We start from the raw sequence: 27,809 nt of genomic DNA, 5'->3' as shown, positions 1-27,809 counted from the left end.
AGCTCTGGGGGCTGAGAGGTTCAGCTACATCAGGGGCAGCACGTGGGGTGGATTGTCAGCCACGATCTTTAATGGAAACTCTTCCCCCCCCCAACCCAGGGAGGTGTGATGTGTTGGAATGGCTACCTAGAACAGAGGCTATAGCAGATAAAGACAATAAAAAGTAGTTATTAAAGGCCAGCAAATCAGCTGCTTCACAGCAGTTTTCCACTCTCTCCTCTTAGAGGTTGTAAGAGACAGCCCAAAGTTCCCTTCATTTGCCTCATGATCATCACAAGGACCCTGAAGACCCCAACAACCCAAACTCGTGACTGTCTCCAGAGTCCTGACACAGCTTGGCCCTGATTGGCCAAAGAGTGAAAACAACTCCCAGCAGAATGCAATGGAACAATCACCTGTGGGTAAACAATCTCCAAACACATTCCACATGAGCACAACACAGGAGAAGCAAATGAGATAAGAATTGTTTTCCTTTTCTCTGAGGCTCCCCTGCTTCCCAGGAGAAGAACCCTGGGTGAAGGGATTTTTTCAGAATGTGAATGCCACAATCCCCCTCCACCCAGCCTGGAATGTCCCAGCTCCAGCCCTTTGCCATTCCCTGGGCAGAGCTGACTGTGCAGGGCCATTCCAGGCTCTCCTCACAGGACAAACCCCATAGGGATGTGCCTGATTATCTCCAATTAACACCCCTTCCATAGATCCAGCACATCCTGCAGCAGCCACTTCATACCTCCCACAACCTGCCAGCAGTACCTGGGCAGATGTTCTCCCCACCAAATGCTGATTTACAAACCCAGCTTCCATCTGCCTTCATCCACCCTCTCCTCCTCACAGGGCCTGACAAGATCTGGGTGTTCAGGTGGGGATTTGAAGGGCAGAGCAATCCTGTGCTCAGCCCCCTCGAGGACTCTCCATTTAAATTGGCCTTTGTTCCCTCTCTGCACGACACTTTTAAAATTAATAACTCCAGGGTTATTTTTTTGCTCTGCTCCCAAGTTTTGAGTCACTTCTGGGTAAAAGCAGACAGCAGGAATAAAAACAAATGAGAAAAGCCAAAATGTGTTTCACACTGATAGAAACAGCCAGAAACAAGCTGTTTGTGAAGGGCTTTTATATTTAAACCCTTTTACTGCAGTCAAACCAAAATCTTGAACATTTACCTGGATGGAAAAATAATTCCCAGCTTCAAGCCAGTAATTAATCCATCTTTCTAGAGGACACAGCATCACAGAGGGAATTCAGGCCAGCCTTAGAGTGGCTGGAATTGAAAACCCATTTTCTGTCTCGGTGACAGAAACACAGAAATCAGCAGCAGGACATAAATCCACCTAAGGCTCCAAATTCTGGATTTAGAGAAATGGATGCAAAGCTGGAATAAGAACTGTAAAACATCAACTACCTGTACCAGCATCCTTCTCTGAAAAACCTGATGTTCCCTGGGGTTTTTTTTTCCCTGCTTTAAAGGGCAGAAAGTGCTGGAAACAATTTTAGCATGGAAAGATTATAAAGGAATTACAGAGACCTTCATGCTCCAGGGGAGATGAGCTGGGCACTGAACCCACCCAAAGGAGCAGCTGCCTGTCCCTTCCAAGGGCACTTTTGGTTTTCTCCTCACAGGGAAACCTTGCTCTGAACCACAGAACACTTGGCTGAGTGTTTTTGAAAATTAGGAAAAGATTCAACTTTACTGAAGTGCTGTTACAGGGAAATTTAGGATTTCCCTGCTGTAAGTTTTTCACCCCCCGTGACCGTGCCTCTCAAAAAATCCCCCAGCATGGGAAAAAAATACAAGTTAGGGAAATGCAGCAAGATGCCTGGAATCCCAGATCACACCAGAATAGACTGGGAATGGCAAAATTCCACCTGTAAGTCCCTGAATGACATTTCTGTGTGCTGGGGGTAGCTCCAGGAGGGGCAGCTCTGCAGGCTGACATTTCCATTTCCCTTCAACACTATCCTGGTAAGCTGAGAAGCTGCTCCCCCACCTTGGGAGAGCATCAGATGGAGTAAGAGATACCCCCTGTGCCTCTGCTCCTCAGGTGCTGCCACGTGAGCTGCTCTGTCTGGCCTGCCCAAAATGTGAGATAATGAATTAACACTTTATATGGAGTTTAGAATCATACACTAATGCAGAACAGGGCTTGAAAAATATAAAGGCTAAAATGTGAAGGCATCAGGTGAGAGGGACTTTCTGATGAGGAGCCTGTGGGAGAAGAGAGGACTGAGAGAGGATGCCACCAATTCATATAAACACCTGCAAGGGGTGTCAGAGGATGGTTTGCCCTGCAGTGAGCAAACCTGTGCTTCCAGAGGCAGGAAAAGCACGGATACAGAAATCCTGGAGCCACCAAAACCAGCAAATCCAAGCTGTGTGTGCAAACCTGTGCTTCAAGAGGCAGGAAAGGCAAGGAAACAGAAATATTGGAGCCCCAAACAGAAATCTTGGAGCCACAAAACCAGCAAATCCAGGATGTGTGTGAAAACCTGCACTTCTAGAGGCAGGAAAGGCACAGATACAGAAATCCTGGAGCCACAAAAACCAGAAAACCTGAGCTGTGTGTGCAAACCTGTGCTTCCAGATGCATAAAAAGCAAGGAAACAGAAATATTTGAGCCAGAAACAGAAATCCTGGAGCCACAAAAACCAGAAAACCTGAGTTGTGTGTGCAAACCTGTGCATTTTCAGAGGCAGGAAAAGCACAGATACAGAAACCCTGGATCCACAAAACCCAGCAAACCCAAGCTGCGTGTGCAAACCTGGGCTTCCAAAGGCAGGAAAGGCACAGATACAGAAATCTTGGAGCCACAAAAACCAGAAAACCTGAGCTGTGTGTGCAAACCCAAGCTCTGTGTGCAAACCTGCACTTCCAGAGGCCTGAAAGGCATGGATACAGAAATCCTGGAGCCACAAAAACCAAAAAACCCAAGCTGTGTGTGCAAACCTGCTGGCAGCCCAGAAAGCTGGGCTGCTCAGGGCTTAATTGAATCTCTTAATCAGCTAATAGCTGCAGCAGGAGCTGCCAGGAACAGCAGGGCAGAGCAGGGAGCAGCCAGCTCAGGGACTCACTGCAGATTTTGGGAATGGCTGGGGAAGGGAGAGAGCTGGGCTCAGCCTGGGGAGGGAAGGTGAGGCCTTTGGGGCTACCTAAAACCAGAGGCCAGACAGAATTAAGGCAATAAAAAGCATTTCTATTTATTGAAAAGCCTTCAGGTACATTTAGGGCAGACAAACCTCCCCCAGGGCCTACACCCAAAATGGATGATGGTGTCACAGGTTTCACACTTTTATAAGTTTGGGCCATTATTGGGGGTTAATCTGCCAATTACAGCTTCAGGTAATGAAGTCATTTACCCCAAGTTTGCTCCCCCAAACTCACTTTTGATTCCATCTCTGGGGCCTGAGGCAGTGAGGTGTCCTTGATTGCCAGGCCTGGAGAGGAATTGTTGTGTCTGCCCCAAATGGGAAAGCTGCAGCTCACACTGTGTGTGGAGTTTGGAGTTACACACTAAAGAACTGCAGGCTTACAAATGTATGGAATGTATTTGTATAGCTAGAATCCTAAGGGATCACAGGATAGGCTGATTGCCAGGATGAAGCAAAGGCTGAGCCACTCCATGCCAAGGGCTTGGGGACCACAGGGGACAATTTGCACTCTCCTTTCCAAGGGTCTGCAGTGATGGCACAGTTGGGGTGGTGACAGGAGGGGTGGCCCTGCCTGCTGGCTGTCCCATTCTCACCCTCCTGCCAGCCTGGCCCCACAGCCCACACACAGCTCTGGGGTGACACTGTGTCACAGACATCTTTTATGAAAAATCCTTTCCTTAGGATTTTTCCTCCTGAGAAGCTGGGAGGCCTCAGGAACAAAATGTAAACATTGATTATCTGCTGCTGTGGAATGCAACAGGTGCATCTGTGATTGGCCCATGTTGGTTGTTTCTAATTAATGGCCAATCACAGTCAGCTGGCTTGGACAGAGAGCCGAGCCACAAACCTTTGTTATCATTCTTTCCTATTCTTAGCTTAGCTAGCCTTCTGATGAAACCTTTTCTTCTACTCTTTTAGTATAGTTTTAATGTAATATATATCATAAAATAATAAATCAAGCCTTCTGAAACATGGAGTCAGATCCTCATCTCTTCCCTCATCTGAAAACCCCTGTGAACACAGTCACAACACTGAAGCACGAGCCCAGCTGTGCCCAAGGAGGGAGCTTAACCTGAGACCAGGCTGATGTGCTCAGTTGTTCCCAGTGGTGATCCAGGGTCCCTCTGGGAGCCTCAGCACAGCATTGCCTAGGCCAAGCCCCTGTGCCTGGGCTCTTCCCCTCAGGCTGGCACCTCTGTGATTAACACTCCAGTGCCAAGGCTTGACCCAGAGAGGGCATCTTGGTGCCATTTCCACTTTGTTTCCACTCTCCCCCCTGGCTGAAGCTCCCTCAGGGAGAGCTGAGATCACCCTGAGGTCCTAAATCCAGGCTGTGCTGATACCATCCTAAACCAGGCAGCAAACACAGGCAGCTGTTCTGTGGGGGAAACTGAGGACATCCCAGATAGAATAATGGGTTGGGTTGGAAAGAACCTTAAATCCCATCCAGTGCCACCCCTGCCATGGCAGGGACACCTCCCACTGTCCCAGGTGCTCCCAGCCCTGCCCAGCCTGGCCTTGGGCACTGCCAGGGATCCAGGGGCAGCCACAGCTGCTCTGGGCACCCTGTGCCAGGGCCTGCCCACCCTCACAGGGAAGGATTTCTCCCCAATATCCCATCTAATTCTCTCATCCTTCAGCTTAAAGCCATTGCCTGTGCCCTGTCATTCCATCCCTTGTCCCCAGTCCCTCTCCAGCTCTCCTGGAGCCCCTTTAGGTCCTGGAGGCACAGTAACACTGAGGCAAGGCCATCCCCACCCTCTGCCAGGCATTGCACAGCACATCACTACCCAGTGCCCACCTCCTTCCCTGTGCCATCCACAGCCCCAGGCACCTCCTGTGTGCATCACACAGAACCATCAGGAAGTCCAAGGTCACATTTTTAATTTCTGTTTCAAGGCTGAAACATCTGCCATCTCCTGTAGCAGGAAATGAAGGGGGGGGGGAAATAAAAATGCCATCATCAGTGAGGGACTTGCTCTGAGCTGATTCTGCACAGGATTGCTGCTGTCTGGCTTTATGGAATTACCTGTTGACAGATTCCAATTTGCCATTAGAAAAAGGCCTTTCAGGCAGGAATTAGCCTGCCCCAGTAAGGCTCAGCACACAGCTGGGTGGCTGAGGAGGTTCCAGCCATGCTGGCAGCAATTTCCAGGCCATTGCTGCTGCCACACAACACAAACAACGCCTGGGGAGGCTGGCAGGGCTCATCCTCCTCCTGCTTCCCAAGGAAACCCCACAGTTTGTGTCTAGACATCGTGCACACAGCGAGGGTGGGGAGGCAGGGCTGCCTCACAGCCTTCAACTGAGTCCTGAGGGCACCCGGGGGTGCCAGGGCCACCAGAGCTGTGCCACTGTCACCCTGTGCCCAGGGCACATCCCTAGTGTAGGGGATAGAACATAAGTAAATAAAGGAAGTATAGAAAGTAATCTTACCCCCTAAAGAGTTGCAGCTGAGCCAATTATTAAGGATTAGGAGCAGGCCTGATGTTAACAGGCCACAGCTGCAGCCAATAAGAAGAAGAGTTATAAAAGAGTGGGTTGGTTGGTTGAGGGGAACTGGAGTCAGTTGGCTGCTGTGAGGATAAGGAAGAGTCAGTGCCTTGAGGAGCTGCCTACAAGAAACATCAAGGAGGTATGGAGCTCTAGCAACATAGAACCCTTGCAATGTAATGATAATAGAATTCTTGCTCTATAATGAGCCACACCAGGATTTGGGCTGTCACCCAATGTCCAGCACTGGGGACAGGGAGCAGCTCCCAGGGCTGGGGGTGACCCAGAGCACAGGGGCAGTGACCAAACCAGGTCCTGTGCCTATCCCAGCTCCATCTCCTGCTGAGCCCAGCGCTGCCTCCCCACAGGGCAGGGCTTGGTAAACACCAACATCAATTCTGGGTGCTGCTTCTGCTTAAAGTGATGCCTCAGTTTTAGCTTTTCTATTTTTCACATTCTGTGCTGCTTTAGTGTGTGGGTCTGGGCTTCACATCAGGGGATGCTGAGCTCTGTGCACAGAGCAGGGAGACAAAACAATTCCTGCTCCAGCTGGGCACCAAGGACAAATGACCCAAATCTCAGCCCAGGAGCACAAACACCGTGGGCTGGAGAGAGAAAAACAAGCAGGGTGGGACTGCCTGGGCTAAAGCTGGAATGGGACAATGAACTGCAAGGTGCAAATGGAGCAGAACTGATCCCAGGGACAGACTCCGTGCCCGGTCGTGCATTTTGGGGCCATTTTGGTTCATCTTGGGTGCAGCCCTGGCTGGGCTCTGGTGCTGCCCAAGGTGGATCCATGGAGGAGATCCTTTTAATAAATCCCTGCTTTATTCTTTAGCTCTGTCCAGCCTCTGTTCTAGGGCAGACTGCACAAGGCATCAAAAGTGCCTGAAATAACCAAGAGGTGGAAGTGCTGCCCTCAGGGTGGGCTGGGCTGTGACACAAATGGAATTTTTGGGTAAATCTGCTGGGATAGGGCTACAGAATGCCTGAGGCAGAGGAAGACTCCTGGAAACATGGAAGGGCAGGCTGGATGTGGCTCAGGACAATCTGATGAAGCTGAAGATGCCCCTTCTCACTGCAGGGGCTGGATTAGATGGGATTGAAAGGAACTTTCCAACCCAAACCATTCCCTGCCTTTAATCCCCAGGATGCTCTGCACCAGTGGCTCCCTGTCACAGACATCTTTTATGAAAAAATCCTTTCCTTAGGATTTTTCCTCCTGAGAAGCTGGGAGGCCTTGGGAACAAAATGTAAACAATGATTATCTGCTGCTGTGGAATGCAACAGGTGCATCTGTGATTGGTCTCATGTGGTTGTTTCTAATTAATGGCCAATCACAGTCAGTACCTTGGACTCTCTGGCTGAGCCACAAACCTTTGTTATCATTCCTTCTTTGCTATTCTATTCTTATCTAGCCTTCTGATGAAACCTCTTCTTCTATTTTTTTTAGTATAGTTTAAATGTGATATATATAATAAGATAACAAATAAGCCTTCTGAAACATGGAGTCAGATCCTCATCTCTTCCCTCATCCTCAGACCCCTGTGAACACCATCACAGCTCCCATCCCACATTCCAGTCTCACACAACTCAACCAGCCCCCCACCAGCCTGGATATCCCTCAAGCTGTAAACAAAACCAAACCCAGCAAGCTCAGAGCAAGCAAACAGTGAGAGACATGGGGAGCTGGCTCATTCCCACTGCAAATGTCATTACAGACGAATAGAGAGAAACCCTTCCTTCCCTCTCCTGCATCTCTTATCCTTCATGCTCAACTAGGCACCAGCAGTGTCTCAAACATTCAAACCACACATTATTAGCACTGATATTTTATTTTTTTTTAAAAATAATTACTGCTACTTTTGGCTCCAGAAGTGCCTGAAGCTGAGGAGATGTTCTCACTCCCTTTATTATGTTTTCTTTCTTCTGCTGCACCAAAAGCTTGCAGGAATAAGCAGCTCCCCTGGCAATAAGCACATTAAGGCACCAATTCAGCTGATGGAATGGTGCTTCTCAGAGAACTCCCAGCACTGCCAGAGTGCTCTGCACACTTCATCTTCCTCCAGCTCAGCAGCACCTCTGAGTTTTCACTATCTGAGGCTTTCCAAAGTGCTTTTAATGAAATAAGCTGTCAATCCCACAAGTCCATCAATGACAATTCACAGCACAAATGGCTCTTGCTGCTGCTGTGACAAATCCAGAGGACTCTAAGCCTGGGCAGACAATAAAAATCCAAGTGCTCTGGAGCAGAGGGTGAGCATGGGAAGCAGTTCCCAGCTTTTCAGCAGGCTGTGACATCCTGGGGTGGGCTGGGGCTGTCACCTGCTGCTCTGTCTAGCCTGGCTCCAGCAGCATTTCACTATTGCAAACCCTTCCTTTCACACTTCCTGACCACTGGAGACTCCCCCTGGGGGCACAGGGCTCTGATGAGACATGAACTCACCAATCACAACAGGAAAATGCTAAATTTGGGAAATCCAGCACCTGTCCCACACAGCATAGCCATGGAAAACAAGGATCTCTAGATCCCAGAGCTCTGCACTATTGCAAACTCACAGCAGTGAGACTGTTTTACTGATAAGAAAGAATAAACACCTGAGTCCCAACATGAATTCCTGTCTCAAGTGCCTTCAATCCTGCTTCAGAAAAACCACAACTGGTACCCCACAGGCAGGGGACCCCCAGCTCCAGGCATCTGAGCCTTTCACACCCACACCCAGCCAGGACTGAAGGAGGGATGTGCACAAAAACAACCCCCCAGAGCTGCTGCTGCTCTGCCAAGGTGACACTGGGTGGCAGGGGTGGGGACAGAGCCAGCAGAACCTGCTTTCCTCCTCTCCTTAAAATAAAAATAATAGGCCCTTCTCCCTTGCGGCCCACATGAATATTTCATCAGCAAACTGCCTCACCCTGGATTAGATTTTTCTGCCCCTCTGGCTGAGATGGGAAGGTCACAGACCCTTGCAGGAGCTGAGGACATTTTGGGCACAGACAGAGTGATATCAGGATAAAAGGATAGAAATAACCAAGGCTTCAAGCAATTCTGTGTTTCTGGGAAGGCAGTGCTGACTCCTGATATTCCATGGGGGCAATGAGGGAACATTATTAGAAACATATTCCATGTGGCGGAAACAGCACGTCCTGCTTGTATAGGATGTGGTTCCCTGTCCGTCTGTCCCTCCCTCCATGGGCACCTGAGCACTGTGACTGCAGCGACAGCTCTGCAGGCCTGGCTGGCCCTGGGAAGTGTGAGGGAGAGGAGACATCAAATCCCTGAGATCAAATACTGCAGCCTGTGCTGGCTTCCCTTACACCAAGGGCTGCTAAAGGAGGGCAGCTCCCAGCCAGGGAGCAGGGCTGGAAATTCCATGTGCTGGTGGTTTCATTCTGTCAGAGCCCAGCACTGGCCACACTGCCCTGGTGTCACTACAGAAGCCATTCCCTGTCACAGACATCTTTTATGAAAAATCCTTTCCTTAGGATTCTTCCTCCTGAGAAGCTGAAAGGCCTCAGGAACAAAATGTAAACAATGGTTATCTGCTGCTGTGGAATGCAACAGGTGCATCTGGGATTGGTCTCATGTGGTTGTTTGTAATTAATGGCCAATCACAGTCAGCTGGTTTGGACTCTGTGTCCAAGATACAAGCTTTTGTTATCATTGTATTCTTTTTCTATACTTAGACAGCCTTCTGATGAAATCCTTTCTTCTATTCTTTTAGTATTGTTTTAATATAATATATATGATAAAATAATAAATCAAGCCTTCTGAAACATGGAGTCAGATGCTCGTCTCTTCCCTCATCCAAGAACCCCTGTGAAGATCATCACAGATGTGTTTAAAAAAAGACTGGACATGGCTCTTGGTACTATAGTCTGGTTGAGGTGTTAGGGCATAGGTTGGACTCAATGATCTTGGAGGTCTCTTCCAACCTCATTATTCTGTGATTCTGTGACACAGGAGAGCCAGCCCAGAGCAGGATGACACAGGTGACAACCCCAGCGGTGTGGTATTCACATGGCTCTGAACAGAGAGAAGCTGGGAGACAAGCAGAGAAGAAGGAAAACACAATTCTTATCTCGCTTGCTGTGCCTGTGTTGTGCCAAAGCAGAATGCAATATGGAGACTGTTTACCCACAGTGAGGATGTTTTGTTCCCTTGGCCTGTCAGGGCCAGGTGTGTGTGGGACTGTCACAGGACAGTGAGGAGAGAATCAGAGATGATGAGTGCAGGGTGAGCAGTTGTGAGCAAGGGTGAGTGCAGGGCAGATTCAGTTTAGATACAATGTACATAGTACAGTATAATAAAGTGATTAATTAGCCTTCTGATGTCCATGGAGTCAGATGCATCATTCTCTCTCCCCTTTGTGGGAACCCAGAACATCCCTCTGGCTGTCCTGAGCAGCCAACACCCCTGCCAGGGGGCTCAGAGACCCTGGCACAGAGCCCAAAACACCTGTGGGTTTGATTGTGACCCGTGGAGCAAATTACCAACCTTAGATGAAGATCAGCAAGCCACAACAGTTTAAGGAGAATATTAGTGAAGTTATCACAGGGTGGAAAAGTAGATTTTGGGGTTTCTGGTATGGGGGTTCCGGAGGCAAGATGGAGGGATCTGGGTGTGTCCAGCCTTTCTCCTTCTTCTTCTTGGCCTCCATCTTCTGCTGTGATGGTGGCACTTTGGGATTGGTTTAGAGTAGAAGCTCACTGTCTAACATAGGTGATAGGTGTTGGAAAGTAATTGTAAACATTGTACATGTAATTTTTAGTATAAAGACATAACACTGCCCTGGGGGCAGGCAGAGTGCCTGGAACTGTCCTGCTGGATGGACCTCAGCAGGACAGGAGAAAATTTTTATAGATAAGGAACAATAAACAACCTTGAGATGGAGAACTGAAGAGTTCCAGCTCATTCTTCAAGTGCCAGTCTGGGAAAAGAGACTTTTAACAATCTCAGGGTCACAGAGAACCGAAAAGCTCCCAAGACCCCTTAATCAGTGTCACCTTTGATTTACAATACAGGGGGACAAAGAGGGCTGGCAGCTGCATGGGAGGAGCCCCCCAGGGCTGTGTGTGACCCCCCCCTTTGCTCACCTTCTTCTCATCCCCCTCCTGCAGCAGCTGCAGGTGGCTCCTCTTCTCGCTGTCCCTGCGCAGGGAGCTGTGCTGGTGGTGGGGCAGCCCCGAGGGGGGGGACACGCTGCGGCCCTGCGGGTCCACCCACGTGTAGATGTGGTTGGTGACATAGCCCCCGGGGATGCGCCCCACCGAGTGCACCGACAGGTTCAGCTTCTTGCAGCCCTTCAGCACCTGCAAGGCAAGCCAAGGACAACGCGTCAGTGTGTCACCATGGTGCCTCCTGAAAGATCCCCTCACCAGGATGGTTCTCCTGAGAAGCTGAGAAGCCTCAGAAAAGAAATGTAAACAATAATTATCTGATTGCTTGAAACGTGCTCTGGAGGTTGCTTCCCAACAGGTGCATCCTTGGTTTCATGTGAATTGCTTTTAATTAATGGCCAATCCCAGTCCAGCTGTGTCAAGCCAAGGACAAGGGGTTAGTGTGTCACCATCATATTTCCTGACAAATCCCTTCCCCAGGATTTCTCTCCTGACAAGCCTCAGAAAAGAAATGTAAACAATAATTATTTGATTGCTTGGATTGTGGTCTGGAGGTTGCTTGCCAACAGGTGCATCTTTGGTTTCATGTGAATTGCTTTTAATTAATGGCCAATCCCAGTCCAGATGTGTCAAGCCAAGGACAAGGAGCTAAAGTGTCACCATGATATTTTTGACAAATCCCTTCCCCAGGATTTCTCTCCTGACAAGCCTCAGAAAAGAAATGTAAACAATAATTATTTGATTGCTTGGATTGTGGTCTGGAGGTTATTATTTCATTATTATTTGATTGCTTGGATTGTGGTCTGGAGTTTGCTTACCAACAGGTGAATGTTTGATTGGTTCATGTGAATTGTTTTTAATGAATGACCAATCCCAGTCCAGCTGTGTCAAGCCAAGGACAAGAGGTTAATGTGTCACCATGATTATTTCCTGACAAATCCCTTCTCCAAGATTTTTAAACTGAGAAGCCTCAGAAAAGAAATGTAAACAATAATTATTTGATTGCTTGGATTGTGGTCTGGTTGCTTACCAACAGGTGCATCTTTGATTGATTCCATGTGAATTGTTTTTAATTAATGACCAATCCCAGTCATTAATGTCTGGGACATGTGTCACCATGATATCTTCTAAAAAATAGAAGTTCTTTGGCTCCATGTGAATTGTTTTTAATGAATGACCAATCCCAGTCCAGCTGTGTCAAGCCAAGGACAAGGGGTTAATGTGTCACCATGACATTTTCTGAGAAATCCTTTCCCCAGGATGTTTCTCCTGCATAAAAAGCTGGGATTTTTCTGTTCTCTCCTGGCTGCAGCAGAGTGAAGGCAAAGCTGCTGTTGAGAAAACACAGGGAAAAGCTTTTCCATCAGCCAGGAAAGAGCAGAGTGGAGCAGAATGGGGAGGTGAGGTGGGCAGAGCCACGGCCAGGATGGGCTGAACCTGGGACTTTTTTTGCCACAGAGACAGGTTCACTCAATAATAGCTGCTCGTAAGTAGCTCACTTGGGTTTTGGGATGGCAAACTTAAATTCATTTTGCTTGGTTTTTCTTGCTAGACCATGATGCAAAAGGTACAAGGGCTGATCTTTGCTGTTTATAGCTTATTTTTCATTATTATTTCATCTTTCCTTTATGGTACGTGGTCTCTATCATGCAACAGCTCTGGAGAGGAGTCAGAGCAGGACAGGGGGCAGTGCTGGAGCAGAGCAGCACTCACCCTTGTCCCAAGTCCTCTCCAGCCCCCTCACTTCACCTTCCCCTAATGCAGGAGCCCCTTTAGGCACTGGAAAGTGCTCCAAGGTCTCCCTGGAGCCTTCTCAGTGACTGTGCTGGCAGCAGACAAAACCAGTGTGGGCAAAGGCTCAGCTCTGCCCCCACAGCTCCAGCCTGGAGAAGCTCCTGGTGCCTGCAGGGAACATGCACAGCACTCCCAGAAATTCAGCCACTGAGTTACCAGCTGCCTGCCCCAGCACAAGCAGTCAATTAATGAAGGAATAATTACTCAACACATCCTCACACTTAAACCAGCATGCACAGAGATGGCCTTGGGGGCCACGGGAGGTGATTAGCTGCTCTGCCCCTCCAGCTTCCACTGTGAGGAGCTGACACAGAAACTTCAACTAGCTCAGAGGAGTTCTCCCTGGGGACAGCTGATCCCTCCAGAGGCCTCAGGGACACCAGCACTGCAGATCTGCTCTCAGAAACATAATTTTGATGAGCTGCCCTGCAAGCTCTGCTGTCCCTGCTGAGCAAAGCTTGTGCCTGGGAAGGACTAAAAGCAGCAGCTCCTCAGGAAAGGGTAAATGGTCAGGATTAGGGCTGGCTGCATCCCAGGCCTGAGCTGGCAGCACTGCTGCTCCTCCCTGCCAGAGCACAGAGACTCCAGCTCAGAGGCCAGCTCAGCATCTCCATCCCACACAGCAAACCTGGCTGCAGACCTGTCACATGCCCCAAGGTCACCATGTGCCACAAGGACTGCCAAACCAGTGGGGACACCCACAGAGCGTTCGCCCCCCTGGCTGCTCTGTGACGGTGGTCACAGGGGTTTTCAGGTGAGGGAAGAGATGAGAATGTTGACTCCATGTTACAGAAGGCTTGATTTATTATTTTATGATATATATTACATTAAAACTATACTAAAAAGAATAGAAGGAAAAGTTTCATCTCAGAAGGCTGGCTAAGCTAAGAATAGAATGGAATGAATAATAAAGGTTTGTGTCTCGGACAGAGAGTCCAAGCTAACTGGACTGTGATTGGCCATTAATTAGAAACAGCCACATGAGACCAATCCCAGATGCACCTGTTGCATTCCACAGCAGCAGATAACCATTGTTTACATTTTGTTCCTGAGGCATCTCAGCTTCTCAGGAAGAAAAATCCTAAGAAAGGATTTTTAATGAAAATAAGTCTGCGACACTGCTCCCCAGCTCCAGCCCCTGCTCCTGCAGCTCCCCAGGCCCTCAGGTAGGGATCTGCTCCCTCCCTGGACACTCAGAGCCCAGCTGGGCTGCTCCCCATGCTCCCTCCTGCCCAGGTCTCTCTGGGATGGTGGAGCAGGTTCTGAGTGAGCCCTCTGCCCATTCCAGGGTTCCCCTCTCCCATGGGCACCATGGCTATGCCAGGCTTCAGGGCACAGAGCAGCTTCCTGAGCCAAAGCCAGGCTCAGGAGGGGCTGAACTCCACAGAAATCAGTGAGCTGGGGGTGGCAGGGACCCTTCTCACCTACACAGAGCTACCAGGGCAAGGGATCCCTTTATGCACTTACTGAGGGGAGGACCTCAGTAAGTGTACAAAGGACATTGCAGAGTGTCCCCAGCCTGCTGCAGCACTGCCTCTCTGGCAGACACTGTCACCAGCAGTGTCCTGCTGGCTCTCCCAGCTCTGTTCACTCCGTGCCCCCCCTTGGATGGAGCCCTGGCTCTGTGCAGCTGCTCCCCTCCCCTCGGGCTCTCTGCTGTCACCTTCATGCATAAAACATCTCCCTGAGCCCAGATCCCTGCTCCTGGTGGCCCTGTCAAGGCAGCTGCAGGGGGACATAACAATCCCCGTGTAAATCTCTGGCCTCTCATCCCCGCTAATTTCCCTGTGCCCCCAGAGAGCAGCTCTGCTGCTGTGCCTGCCCTGCCAGGGGGTGACATGTGGCTCAGGCTAAATGGCTCTGCCAGGCTTCAGCAGCCACCCCTGCCCTGTCCCTGGGGCAGCTGTGACACTCCAGGGTGGAACCAGCCTGGGCCTGGTCCCTTCTCCTGTGCCTGATGCTCCTCCTGTGCTCCGTCCTTTCTCCTGTGCCTTGTGCTTTCTCCTATGCCCTGTCCCTTTTCCTGTGCCCTCCTCCTGTGCTCAGTCCCCTCTCCTGTGCCCCATCCCTGCTCTTGTGCCCCAGTCTCTCCTGTGTGGTGCAAACCCCGAGGTTTCCTCTGCTCCTTCTCCTCCCTGCCAGGATGGATTCTCTGGGGAAGGGAGGGAAGGGGATCCCTGTGCCATGTCCAGTCCTTCCCTGAACACCTCCAGGGATGGGCACTCCAAACCTCCCTGGGCAGCCCCATTTGATGTTTAATCACCCTTTCCATGGGGAAATTCCTGCTGATGTCCAACCTGAGCCTCTCCTGAGGCCGTTCCCTCTGCTCCTGTCCCTGTTCCCCAGCTGTCCCCTCCTGTCAGGAGCTGTGCAGAGCCACAAGGGCCCCCCTGAGCCTCCTTTGCTCCAGGCTGAGCCCCTGCCCAGCTCCCTCAGCCTCTCCTGGGGCTCCAGACCCTTCCCCAGCTCCATTCTCTTCCCTGGAATTGCTCCAGTTCTTCCTCTGAAGGGCCCAGAACAGGACAGAGGATTTGAGGTGGCCCCAGCAGTGCCCAGCCCAGGGGGACATCACAATGGACAGGCTCTGGGTGGGAATTCTACAAGGGAAAACTTTTTCCTCCCAGACACACAAATTGTCCCGTGTGCACTGAGTGCAGAGACACCCCCAAAGCCACAGAACTCATCCAGTGAGGTTTTTAGGACATGAGGGGCACACTGAACTTCACCCAGAAGGTGATAAGAAATAAGAAATAACAATAAGATTTAAGAAATTCCACCTCCTCAATGCTCTGTGCAGAATCAGGCAGTGCAGGCTGCATCTCCATCTCCTTTCTCAAGCCACTGCAGGGATTCGCAGCCTCAGATAAGATTTGGCTTTGCTCCATCTCTGCTGTGTTTGAGGACCACGGGGTGGGAGGTTTAGGGCCAGCAGCCCAGCTTACAGAAATCACTGATGTGTATCTGGGAATTAGTGCCAAAACCTTTAGCAGGAAACAGTCACCAACTGCCCAGAAATGTCAGCAGAAGCAGCAAGTGCCAGAGAGAGGGGCAGATTGATTCCATGAGGCCACTGATCCCCTAACAACGCTCCATTTAATTATCAAGCCCTCTGACAGGGAAGGAGATCATTTAAACTGATCAAAATAGGAAACACACATCTCATGTGCCACAATTACCTTCAAAAAACCCCATAAAACCCAAACAGCTCCCAGTACATCATGTTCTTTCCTGGGATCCAGAGGGGCATCTGCCACCCTTCAGGTAGTTTTATAGGTTTTATATCAAGAGGTTTTATAGAGATGGCTCCAGACCCTGCAGGTGTCACATCATTGAGGGCTTTCCACTCCCATCTCCACCATTTCCCCTCTTATTCCCACTTCCCAACAGTCCTGAGAGGTACAAACACCTCCAAAAATCCCCCCAGAAGGAGCACAGCTGCCAGAAAGGAACAGCAATGAATCACCAGGATGCTCCTGGCAGCCTGGGGCAGGGACAGTCCCCTCCCTTCACCTTCCCCAGTAAAGGAGCAGCCCAGAGTGGGAAGATCCCAGCTGGATACTGGGAGCATTAACCATGAGCCATCCTCCTCCTCAGCACAGCCTCCAGCTGCTTTTCCTCCAGCAGGAACAGCCTGCTGGAGATGGTTTGGCATGGGATAATGGGCATGAAAAAATGGCTATGCGGCACTATTATATTTTCTGGAAAAATCCCTTTGCCAGGATTTCTTCTCCTGGGAAGCTGAGAAGCCTCAGAGAAAAATGAAAACAATATTATCTGATTGCTTCTCCTGTGTTTTGCTGCTTTGGAATGGGGTTTGGAGATTGTTTATCCAACAGGTGAATTGTTTTGACTTAATGACCATTCACAGTCAGGCTGTGTCAGAGCTCTGGAGAGTCATGAGTTTTTCATTAGTATCTTGTTAAGCCTTCTGTCTGTATCCTTTCTCTATTCTTTAGTATAGTTTTAGTATAGCATTCTTTAATATAATATAATAACATAATAAATTAACCTGGAATGAGATTAATCATTTCCTTCCTGCCATGGGGGACCCCTAAAATACCACAGCTATGGAATAATGGCTATGGGATAATGGGCATTGCTCTGCTGGTGAGCTCCAAAGGTCAGTGTGGAGGTTATTACCAGGAATTTGACAGCATGACACCCCAAAAAGTAAGGCACAGGTTTAGAAATAAAGCTGCAAAAGGAAAGAAATGCTGAGATACTGATGCCTCAGGTTTTAGCTTTTCTATTTTTCACATTCTGTGCTGCTTTAGTGTGTGGGTCTGGGTTCACATCAGGGGATGGTGAGCTCTGTGCACAGAGCAGGGAGACAAAACAATTCCTGCTCCAGCTGGGCACCAAGGACAAATGATCCAAATCTCAGCCCAAGAGCACAAACACCGTGGGCTGGAGAGAGAAAAACAAGCAGGGTGGGACTGCCTGGGCTAAAGCTGGAATGGGACAATGAACTGCAAGGTGCAAATGGAGCAGAACTGATCCCAGGGACAGACCCCGTGCCCGGCCGTGCATTTTGGGGCCATTTTGGTTCATCTTGGGTGCAGCCCTGGCTGGGCTCTGGTGCTGCCCCAGGTGCATCCATGGAGGGGATGCTTTGAATAAATCCCTGCTTTATTCTTTAGCTCTGCCCAGCCTCTGTTCTGGCTCAGCCCTCCCAAGGCATCAGTTCCACAGGAGGGAGGCAGGGGGAGCTTTTACAGCGCGTTCCGGCTCCGTGCAGGAGCGATGGCAGAAGTTTGTCCGGCCGCTCTTTCCTGCTCCATTCCAGGGCGTTCCTGCTGGACTCAGGGAGGGTTTTTAAGCTTGTGGGATCAGATGGACTGGGCAAAACAATGATGCTGTGATGCTGTCAGGGGGAATGAAGCAGCTCCCTGTGGCTGCTGGGGAGGGGAGCAGGATATTTTACATGATTGAGCCACATCAGCTGAAAGGCTCTTTTGCCGAGACAGGACAGCAGGCACAGGATTTTCGGCTCCCAAAATGTTTGCTCCAGGGGTCAGCTGCAGGCAGGATGGACAAAAGGCTATTGCAGCTCCCACTGCACACCTGGGTAAGGCCAAATTTGCCAGGTGAAGCAAGGAGAGACTGTCCCCTGCCCCAGAGTGCAGAGAGAGGTTTTGGAACAAGCAGCCCAGAGCAGCTGTGGCTGCCCCTGGATCCCTGGAATGCCCAAGGCCAGGCTGGACAGCGCTGGGAGCAGCCTGGGACAGTGGAAAGTGTCCCTGCCCATGGATCTGGATGAGCTTTAAGTTCCCTCCAACCCAAACCAGTCTGGGATTTCATGATTTTAAGTCTATCCCAGCCCTGTGTTGCCTGAAAAAGCACAGGGAGCTGGATGTGAGCAGAGGAACAGAGAGCCTGGGATGCTCTGAGCTGGGAGGAACAGGGAGAAGTGGAACGAGGAAAAGGCGACCCAGAGACAGGAGGGGAGAGCAGGACACAGGAGGAGGCTGAGGGAAGCACACATGGAGGGACAGCAATGGTGTCAGGGTCCAGGGGACACAGGGGTGACACCAGGGATGCCACAGGGGTGACACAGCATCCCTGCAGGAGGACAAACAGGAGCTGCAGGAGGCACAGTCCAACCTCTCCCAAGGCAAAGGACAGCAGTTGGGCTTTCAAGTAGAGGCACTTATGCAAATCAATGCAAATCGATGTATAATTATGGTGATTGCACACATTTAGCCCCAAGGCATCGGGAAGCCCATGTCCCTTTCACGGCAAAGGTCAAGTGAAATCTAAGCTCCAGCACCTTCTCCCCAAGCCCTCCAAGGGCTGACAGATCCCCATCCCCACCCTGCAACCTCCCACCTCTCCATGCTGCTCCCTGCCCAGTGCAGCCCTCAGGGAAGCACAGGACGGTTCTAAAAACAGCAGAAAGTTCCACATAATTGTGGAAACAAAGCAAACCCAAAGCTGTTTGGGTGCTTTCAGGGCAGGGGAAGGCATAAGGGAAATGCAGATTGAAGCACTGCCTCCTGCTTCCTCAGGTCTTCTCTCTGCTCCACTCCTGGAAGGAGTGATGTGAGGCACCATATTGGCTAAAAATGATAATGCCATCAGAAAAAGCCACACTGTCTAAACAGGGTTAATGGCTGGGTGGAAAACTTTGGAAGAATCAATGTGGGGAAGTGAGGAAGATGCTGGATGGTAGGAGCATCGGGGGTAGGATGGTGGGGATGGACGGAGATGAGAGATCTCTGGAGCCAGGGCTGGAACTTGGGGTTTATTGCAAAGGGCCTGGGTGCAGGGCCCTGCTGGGAGCTGCCAAACACAGCTCAGAGCAGGGCCGAGAGAAAAGAGGGGGAGAGAGGGTGAGAGAGCAAAAGGGTAAGAGAGTGAGGTTCCCATTACCATACAATAAATCTTCTTCTGTGTTGAATATTCTGATTCTCACTAACCAATCTAGTACAAGATACAAATCCTACAGCATTTACATACAGCCTATAAAAATCATTACATTACCACACTGTGTTACATTTTAAACCCTAAAAACTCCTCTTTGGGCCCCTTCTGCCAAGCTGTAGGGTCTGCTCTGACCCTTGGGCCTGTCTGCAAGCAGAGGGTGTTGTTCCATCAAAAGGGGATCACCTTCAGCTGGCCACACCATTGTTTTCCAGTTGTTCAGTAACTGAGGGATCTCAAAGCTTACTTTCATTTCAATCTCACTTATAGTTTCTATATTCTCAAAATCTTTTGCCAGGCAATCATATTTATAAGGCTTTCCTGTTTCATCTTCCCCAACAGTGCATGAAGCACCGAGGGCATCCAGGCAGAGCCTGCACAGAGCAGAGCCCCCTCCAGCCTCTCCCAGCCCCAGGGGCTCCGGGGCAATCCCTGGGGCACCTGCATGACCAGAGCTCCCCCAGGGCTCTGCTTCACCTGTCCTCACCCAGCACCTGGTGCTCCTGGCAGGGAGAACTCAGAGCATCCAGTCCAAAGAACCCAAGGTAAATCACACAGCAGGTGCTTTGTCACTCTAAGTGAGGGCATTTAGAGCTGAATAATTCTCCGTGGCATTGAGGAAAGTGTCAAGAAAATCCATCCTCATCCCTGAGGACAGGGGAGCTGGGTAAAGGATATTTTAATTCACCAGTTCTGACGCTTTTGTTTTCTTCCAACGGCCACTAGAAGGAAATAAGCTTTTATCCTCCAGGTTATCTTATCAATTTCTCTGCTGAGCCAAAACTGTTTATTTACAAGGAGCCCACTAAATAACAGAGATGCTGCAAGAACTCCAGGATGTCCTGACAATGCTAACCCTGATGAACAAGCCAGTGCTGGTGCCAAGTCCTATCATCCCTGCATTATGAGAAGAGGAGAGATTAAGGCCCTCATTCCAATCTTTTGCATCACTATAAAACCATTTGATTTCATTAGGGCTGATTGTGATTTGCTGGTGAAATGAAGGGAAACAGATGACTAAGGAACTTGTCCACTGAGGGAAACCAGTGGCAGAGCAGCAAATACAACCAACTCCAAAGCCAGGTAGAGCAGCCAAACCCACGTTCCCACAGCCCTGGCTGGGTATGCAGCTTCACCCCAGCCCAAGTCACACCAGGAATTCAAACCACAGCTCCAGATCTGCCCTGGAACCAGAGCAGCCCTTCCACTGCCATCAGCCCTCCTCCTCAAGGAGCTTTAAAAGTCATTTTAAATGCAGATGCCTCCAAGCTCCAGAGTGACCATTTTCCCTCCTCCTTTTTCCCAGTCTTTACACTTCCCACCCTCTCCTTTGAGTCCAGCTGAGCACAGGAGCTGACTGGAAAGTGTTTGCAGGACAGAAGGGCAGAGCAGGAGCTCCTGGCATCACACAGCACCTGCCTTTCAAGCTGTGAGTGCTTTTTTGGTGCAGTTTTGGGGGTTTTGTTTCTAAGCAAATGCAGGAAGGGATTACCACTCTAATTATTGAGGTGGATGCTAGTCACATCCTCCTTTTCCATACAACAGCTCCCCCAGATCCCTGGGGAAAGGGAGAAGTTTCAAACCTCTTTCTTTAGTGCCTTCTAAAAACACACAGCCTCGATAAGCATGCAGCAGTTAAAGGAACAGGGCTGAAATCCTCACAGAATCAAAGGAACAGGGCTGAAATCTTCACAGAATCAGGGATCAGAGGAACAGGGCTGAAATCCTCACAGAATCAGGGACCAAAGGCTGAAATCCTCACAGAATCAGGGATCAAAGGAACAGGGCTGAAATCCTCACAGAATCAAAGGAACAGGGCTGAAATCTTCACAGAATCAGGGACCAAAGGCTGAAATCTTCACAGAATCGGGGATCAGAGGAACAGGGCTGAAACCTTCACAGAATCAGGGTTCAGTGCATTGCCTGCATCCCTCAGCCATCCCAGCTCTGCTCTGGCTGATCAGCCACAGCTCCAAGCACTTGGAAGGGTCAAACCCAACCAAACCAAGTTGCACTCAGTGCTCTGAGCCCCCAGTGCTGGGGTGATTAAATCAGCAGTGTCAGATCATGGTGATCAATTAATTGGGCATCACAAGAAACAGTGACGTGAAATTTGCTTCATTGGAAGCTGGCTGGAAAGAAAAATGGCTCTAAATATGTTTGAGGCTCGGGGCTGCACATCTCTGCTGTCATTTCTCAGAGGTCTTTCAGCAATCCCACACCTGGAGTCCTTTCTTATGAAATACTGAAATTTCTGAAGAGATCACCTTGTTTGCCAGCAGGAAAACCCACAGTAAAAGGACATAGAAAGGATTTTAATATCCTTTTGTTTTTAAATGCCCACTTGGCACTTCCATCAGAGCAGGAGATGGAAGGGATGGAGAGAGTGAAGAGCTCTGCTGGAGCAGAGATGGTGGAGGCTGGGGATGAGATCCCCCTCCATCCCAGGCTGGGGTGTGGGGTGGTACCCCCTGATGCAATCCCCTTCCCTCACAGGGACCAGGACAGGCTGGCAGTGCCACATCCCAGAGCCCTGTGCCTTGTCAGCCTCAAACCAAGCCTTCCCCAGCCCCTCCAGCCTCTCTCACAGATAAAAAACCCAAGCCAGGGCACCTGAACTACTCCAGTTCCTCCAGAATAAACTCAATTCCAGCCCAGTGACTTTGGCAAAGCCATCACAGATTTACACCAACACCAAAGAACCAAACTCCCCCAGCCCAGCACATCCAAATTAGTGAAGTTTTGGGGATTTCGCTCAAGCTGATCCACATCTGCCAGGAATGGCTGGGCCAGTGGTGGGACCAGTGCAGCTCTTTGGGGCTGGTGTAGCTCATTAAGCCAAATCCTAAATCAGGAATTTTTCCACTTCCTCTTGTCCCTTCCCTCCCTAAATGTCTTTTTATTCAAAGGACATAAAAAACCTACAGCAAAGCAAGAAAGGTAAAGGGTGGGAGAGAAAGGAGTAAGAATTTAATGCCAACCCCAGAGCACTGGGGAAACACCTCCCTGGTGAAATTTTGATGGTCTAAAGCCACAAACACCTTGATTTTATCAAGTTCTCTGGAAAAAATATGACAGCTTATCAATACAAACTTTCAGCAGTACTGCTAAAATATAGCAGTATATGCTCAAATACAGCAGCATATACACCATAAATACTAAAATAAATATATATATAGTGTGTAGACATAATATCCTAAAGAGCAAGGCTGATAAAAACCAAGCCAGCTCTAAAAATATGGCAGACAACAATAACTTCTCCACTTACCCCATAATTCAAATGCTGGTGATCTTTTGCTAAAGTGCACTCATGAATGCTGCAATGATGGAGCTGTAATTGTAATGGAGTCATTTAATTTGGATTTGGATGGCACAGCCGAGCTCAGAGCAGACAAGGCATAAAACTCCCGTGCTCACGTAAAGGTTAAGGAGCTGGTCATTAAGGGAATTGATTTGAGTGCTGAGGTAATCTTGTGCTTGAAGGCAGAATGCCACTTTTTATCTCATTGACGCTGGAAACATCTGCAAACAGCAGTCAGTGGTGACAGGCCAGCAGTGAGTTCTGGGCTGGGACATCACACGGGTCACTTAGCCAGGTGTTGTGGCAGCTCTCATCTTGATTCACTTCGGGTGCATCACTGAGCAATGCCTGAAAATTCCAGGAGTGAACAGAAATTGCTGCTACCCTGTGGAAGGGGCTAACAGCAGGCCTGTTAGCTAAAGGAGGGAGAAGGAGATGAGAAGCAAGAAGAAGCTGATAAGGAGCTCACTCCAAGGCTGTGACCAAGGAGTCCAAGAGAAATGAGAAACTGAAGAAAGATAAGAAGAGAACTTTGCAGCTGGGCGATGTCGCAGACATCTTTTATGAAAAATCCTTTCCTTAGGATTTTTCCTCCTGAGAATCTGAAAGGCCTCAGGAACAAAATGTAAACATTGATTATCTGCTGCTGTGGAATGCAACAGGTGCATCTGTGATTGGTCTCGTGTGGTTGTTTCTAATTAATGGCCAATCACAGTCAGCTGGCTCGGTCCGTCACAAACCTTTATCATTCTTTTTCTATTCTTAGCTGGCCTTCTGATGAAATCCTTTCTTCTATTCTTTTAGTATAGTTTTAATGTAATAAATATCATAAAATAATAAATCAGCCTTCTGAAACAGGGAGTGAGATCCTCATCTCTTCCCTCTTCCTGGGACCTCTGCAAACACTGCCACAGGACAAAGTATTTTTAGAAAGTTAGCTGAAGTCACTGTAACTTTTCACCAATGGGGTTATGTTGATTTATTATTCTGCCTTTTATAGTCAAGGTAGAAGTATAAACAAGAAAGTGTATAAAAGGTCAGCCATGCTCAATAATAAAAAGTTGCCATCTGAGACTGCTTGTGGTCTCTGCTTTGTGTCGTGACCGCCTCGACAGCTCTAAGAGCCCAAATGAGAGATGTGGGACTCCAGGGGCTCTCCAAAATGCAGTTTATTGTATCCAAAATGCAGTTTATTGTATCCAAGAGGTTACAGCAGTCCAGGGTGGTGGGTGACAGAGCTGTGCCCACAGCTGTCAGCTCCAGCTGCAGGCAGGCCTGGAGACCCTTTGGGTTTGGTTACAATGCATTATAGACTTTTCTTTGCTCAGCATCTTAACCCAGTAGAACCAATCTATACCTTAACTATTACCTATAGCCTATCATAACTACTGTAATTACCATATTCATGTCACTGTTCTCCAATCACTAAAAGTCAGTACATTACAGTTTAAGCTAGAAGTTGTTTTTCAGTTTTCTTGCACTGGAAAGTTCTGAGATCTTTTTTCTACTTGCAACTTTGCTGACTTGTTTGCCTGTGCTCTCTTTCAGCTTGGTACAAACATCTTCTTGTTTGGGGTGGGTTTATCCTTTGCTCTAAGCCATAAAAACCCCTTCTAACTAACACACCCTTTGCCTCCTTGGTTATCCAGTAAGACTGGCTCAGCAATTATTTTCTTCTATATCAAAACTTGCTTCCATCTCTATTCCTTCATCAGACTCTACATTTAAAAATCTTTCTGCTAAGCATCCGAATCTGTGAGACTTTCTTGTCAAACTTTCATCCTTCCCAACAGACAGTGACACTACCCCACAGCAGAGCCTGTCTCCTCCTGGACAGGAGGGATAAAAGCAGCTGGGGCTCCAGAAACGCACAGAAAGGCATCAGAGCCACCACGACTGATAAAGGAACGCAGTGGCTGCCGTGGGAAGGCTCATCCGAGGCTGCACAAACGATTGCAGACATTGCATTTATTCCCTGCTCTGCCCGAGCAGCTGGCACAGCCCCAGCCGGGCGCCCCGAGCATCCGCGGCTCGGGGAGTTTGTCACGCTCAGCCCGGAGCCTTCCCGAGCCTGCCCCGGCCCCAGGAACGAGCTCTGACAACTCCTGTCAGCCCAGCACGCCGTGCCTGTGATGGACAGCAGGGCTCCCCGGTCAGACAGCTGCTGGCTGCAGGACAGGGGGAAAGAGGAGCTGGAGCATCGCAGGGACCGAGCTGAGCTCCGATCAGACACGGTCTGCCCCAGGGAGCTCGCACAGCCCCTCCTCTGGAGCGCAGTGTCTGAGAGATCAGCCACACAGCCAGGGGCTTGTGGTTACCAAGTCTCTCTCCTCAGCTTTCTCTGTCTCTGTTACAGCGTGTGCACGAATGCCAGGACCAAGCCAGCTCTGGTTTGTCACAGAATATTCTGAGTTGGAAGGCATCACAAGGATCATCGAGTCCAACTCTTAAGTGGACAGCCAAGAAAGGGGTCAAATCCCCAATCCTGGGGTCATGAGCACCAAGCTCTGAGCAAGGGAGCTGATTTTGGCCGTCCAACACTGCCCCACTGCAGGGCAGATCAAGAGCCACCAGTGAGGAGGGCAGGACACAGCGAGGTTGGCTCTGCCTGAGGAGAGCCTTTGCAGAGCTGTCAGTGCACCCACCTGAACCCCAGATCCCAGGTTTCAAGGGGAAGCAGAGCACAAAACAAATCCACTCATCACCACCTCTTGTCCCTGCAGCTCTGCCACTCTGCATGACACCCAAAACAACCGGCTGAATACCTCAAACCTTCAAATTTGTACCTACCCATTTGTACCTTAAACCTTCAAATGCTGCCCTTGAGCATCACTGAAGGCAATCTCCTCATTTCCCCCTCCCAAATGCAGCATCTGAGGGCAAATTAACACTCGGTTCATTTTAGGGTCGCCCAAGGATTTATTAGAGCTGTACTGTAAATCACTCTGCCACTCTTCCCAAGCAAAATGTTTCCACCACCACGACGTGGGTCATAAAAACCCTTCCCAGATGTGGAAAGAACCCAGGAGCTCAGGAAGGTGTCAGCACAGGGAAAGTGATGAATTTGTTGTTGAAAGAAGTTCAGTTCACAAGGAGACAATTTCTAAGCTGCTTTTTCCTATCAGGATCATATTAACAAAATATAGCTCTTGGCAAGCCACGTCCTCCAGGAATTATTTCTGTGCAGGAAGCACTTAGTTTCACTCAAAATTAATAATGTCTAAAAGGCATCAATTACATTATATTAGAGAACAAACAGAAAGTGATGTGAATTACCCAGCAGAGTGGGATGAATTGGAGATGAAGTCATGGAGTAGAGCATTCCTGACACCTGGTTCCTCTCCATCCCAATGCTATAACCAAAATACGTGGGGGTTGCAATCTCCAAGCCACAAAATTGCAGACTGACAGCTGAAAGCTCACCCTGCTGTTGTCCTATCATTAGGAACAAGAGGAAAGCAATTCCTACAAACCTTTCCTGTGCTGTCAGGATTACCAGGGAGTCATTTCCAGCCTGGAAGTCGTGCCCTTGCCCAGGGCACTGATTTTAAAGCCGGGGTAGGGAACACACAGGTCGGCAGGGAAGAAGTGTTCAAAGCTGAGCAAGATTAATGTGCTGTCAGAGGAAGGCTCCACATAGAACAGGCTCCCAACAGAACCACTTTAGCTTATTATGGAAAAATTAAAGCACAAACAGCTGGAGAACAGCCTTGTCACGCCAGATCCCAGCTCTCCATACGCTGCCTACAAATTGCAGCTCCAAAAGTCGATTCTGCAGCTCGATAGGTTTGTGCCTCGGGAACATTCTGAGCGGAGCCCACCAGCCACGAGCTCAGCTCTGGGAACGGTTTGGGACACTCAGACCTGGATTTGCCTCAGAATCCCGCGTTTCAGGCGAAAATCCCACAGTTTATGGAGTTCTCCCCCCACATTAAAGCTTTTATCGATAGCCCCCATGCTGTTTCAGGCTACAACAGGTCGCCGGGGCATGGGGAGCTGTGCTGGGAGAGCGGGAGCCCTCAGTTCAGTTGTGTAACTGTTCCCCTTCTCCCCCTGGAACATTCAAAGGGGAATCGGGGATCTACTCCTGCCTCGGGCAGCCTTTGGGGGGGGTCTGCTCTGCTTCTCCGTGCCTCAGTTTCCCCATCTTTGCGAGGAGAAACCCACTAGAGCGGCTGGAGTACGTCCCTCAAAACCCGTCTCACGCAGATTTCCAGCTTCCACGAGCATCCCAGGCTGCAGGCGAGCCACGAGCAGGCACCGCTGCATTCAGAGGCGCGACAAAAGCGCAGGACGAGCCTGCCGTGCCCGGTCCCTGCCCTGGGTGACACTGCTGTCGCCACCGCAAACTTTCCGGCCGCGCTCCGAACACGGCGGGTCCCGCACGATGCAAACCCGGAGCGGCTCCGCTCCGCCGAGGGCTGCGGGCTCCGAGCGCCGCGTCCCGGGGAGCGGCACTGGGGGCTCCGGGCACACCGGCTGATGGGGATGGAGCCGGGGAGGGATGCGGAGGGACGGGGATAAAACCTAGGGAGGGAAGGGACGAGCGGAGGGACACCGACAGGCACCGGAGAGGCAGAGCGGGACGGGGCGCGCAGCGGAGCTCGGGACAAGGCGGGATGGAGAGAAAACACCACCGGAGCCGCTGTGAACCGCCTTACCTTGACCGCCTCGGCGTGGGTCACCCTGTCCAGGGACTTGCCGTTGACCCCTAGGATCTGATCGCCGACTCGCAGCCCCTCCCGCTCGGCCAGAGAGCCGGGTTCCACCAGCGACACATAGATCCCCACGCCGTGCTCGGCGCCGCCGCGGATGCTGAAGCCCAGACCCTCGTGGGCTTTGCTCCGGCGCAGCGTCACCTGGCGCAGCTCGCCCGGGAGCACCGGCGGCGGGGCGGGGGGCGGCGGGGGGCGGCCGGGCGGCGGCAGGTACGGCCCCTCGGCCGTGTACTGGTCGAAGAGGAGCTGGTCGGAGCGCGGCAGGACGAGGCGCAGCAGCGGCAGCAGCTGCCGCCGGCGGGGCCCGTCGAGGAGGGCGCGCAGGGAGCGCACCAGGTCGCAGACGTTGCGGCGGCCGTGGTAGGCGTTGAGGCAGAGGATGAAGCGCTCCCGCTCCGCCTCGCTCAGCAGCGCCGTGAGCGCCTGGTGCAGCCGCCGCACGTTCGCCGAGAGCGGCCGCGGAGCCGGTCCCGGCGCCGAGCCCAGCGAGCCCGACGAGGAGGAGGAGGAGTGCACGGACACGCCGTCCAGCTCCGCGCTCATCGCCGCGGCACCAAAAGCACGCCGGGGGATGGAGCGGCCGGAGCGGGGCGCGCCGGGCAGGAGCGCACCCGAAGCGGGCAGCGGCAGAACCAGGCGGGGCAGCAGCGCAGCCCCCCGGGCAGCACCGACACCGGCCGGCCCCGCCGCTCCACCTGTCCGTGCGCTCGCCCGCGGCTCCCCAGGAAGTGACGCGGCCGCCGTTGCCGGGAGACCGGTTATACAGAGCGGCCCCGGCGGCGGGACCGGACCCCCCCGCCCCGCCCCAGCGCCCGCCC

General features: G+C 50.7%; 1 protein-coding gene across 1 annotated transcript in view; it reads right to left on the bottom strand.

The window, feature by feature from the left end:
* Positions 1-27,534, bottom strand: part of WHRN (whirlin) — a 54,990-nt gene extending 27,456 nt beyond the window's left edge. Inside the window, exons 1-2 of the mRNA XM_058818375.1 lie at positions 26,935-27,534; positions 10,732-10,947 (exon numbers count right to left, since the gene is read on the bottom strand). Of these exons, the coding sequence (XP_058674358.1) occupies positions 10,732-10,947; positions 26,935-27,534 (816 nt within the window). The remainder of the gene's footprint in view (positions 1-10,731; positions 10,948-26,934) is intronic.
* Positions 27,535-27,809: the final 275 nt, after the last annotated feature.

The sequence above is a fragment of the Ammospiza caudacuta genome, chromosome 21 (assembly GCF_027887145.1).
Source record: "Ammospiza caudacuta isolate bAmmCau1 chromosome 21, bAmmCau1.pri, whole genome shotgun sequence".
NCBI lineage: Eukaryota > Metazoa > Chordata > Aves > Passeriformes > Passerellidae > Ammospiza > Ammospiza caudacuta.
Note: the sequence above shows the minus strand (reverse complement) of the source record. Positions and strands in the feature narration are given on the sequence as shown.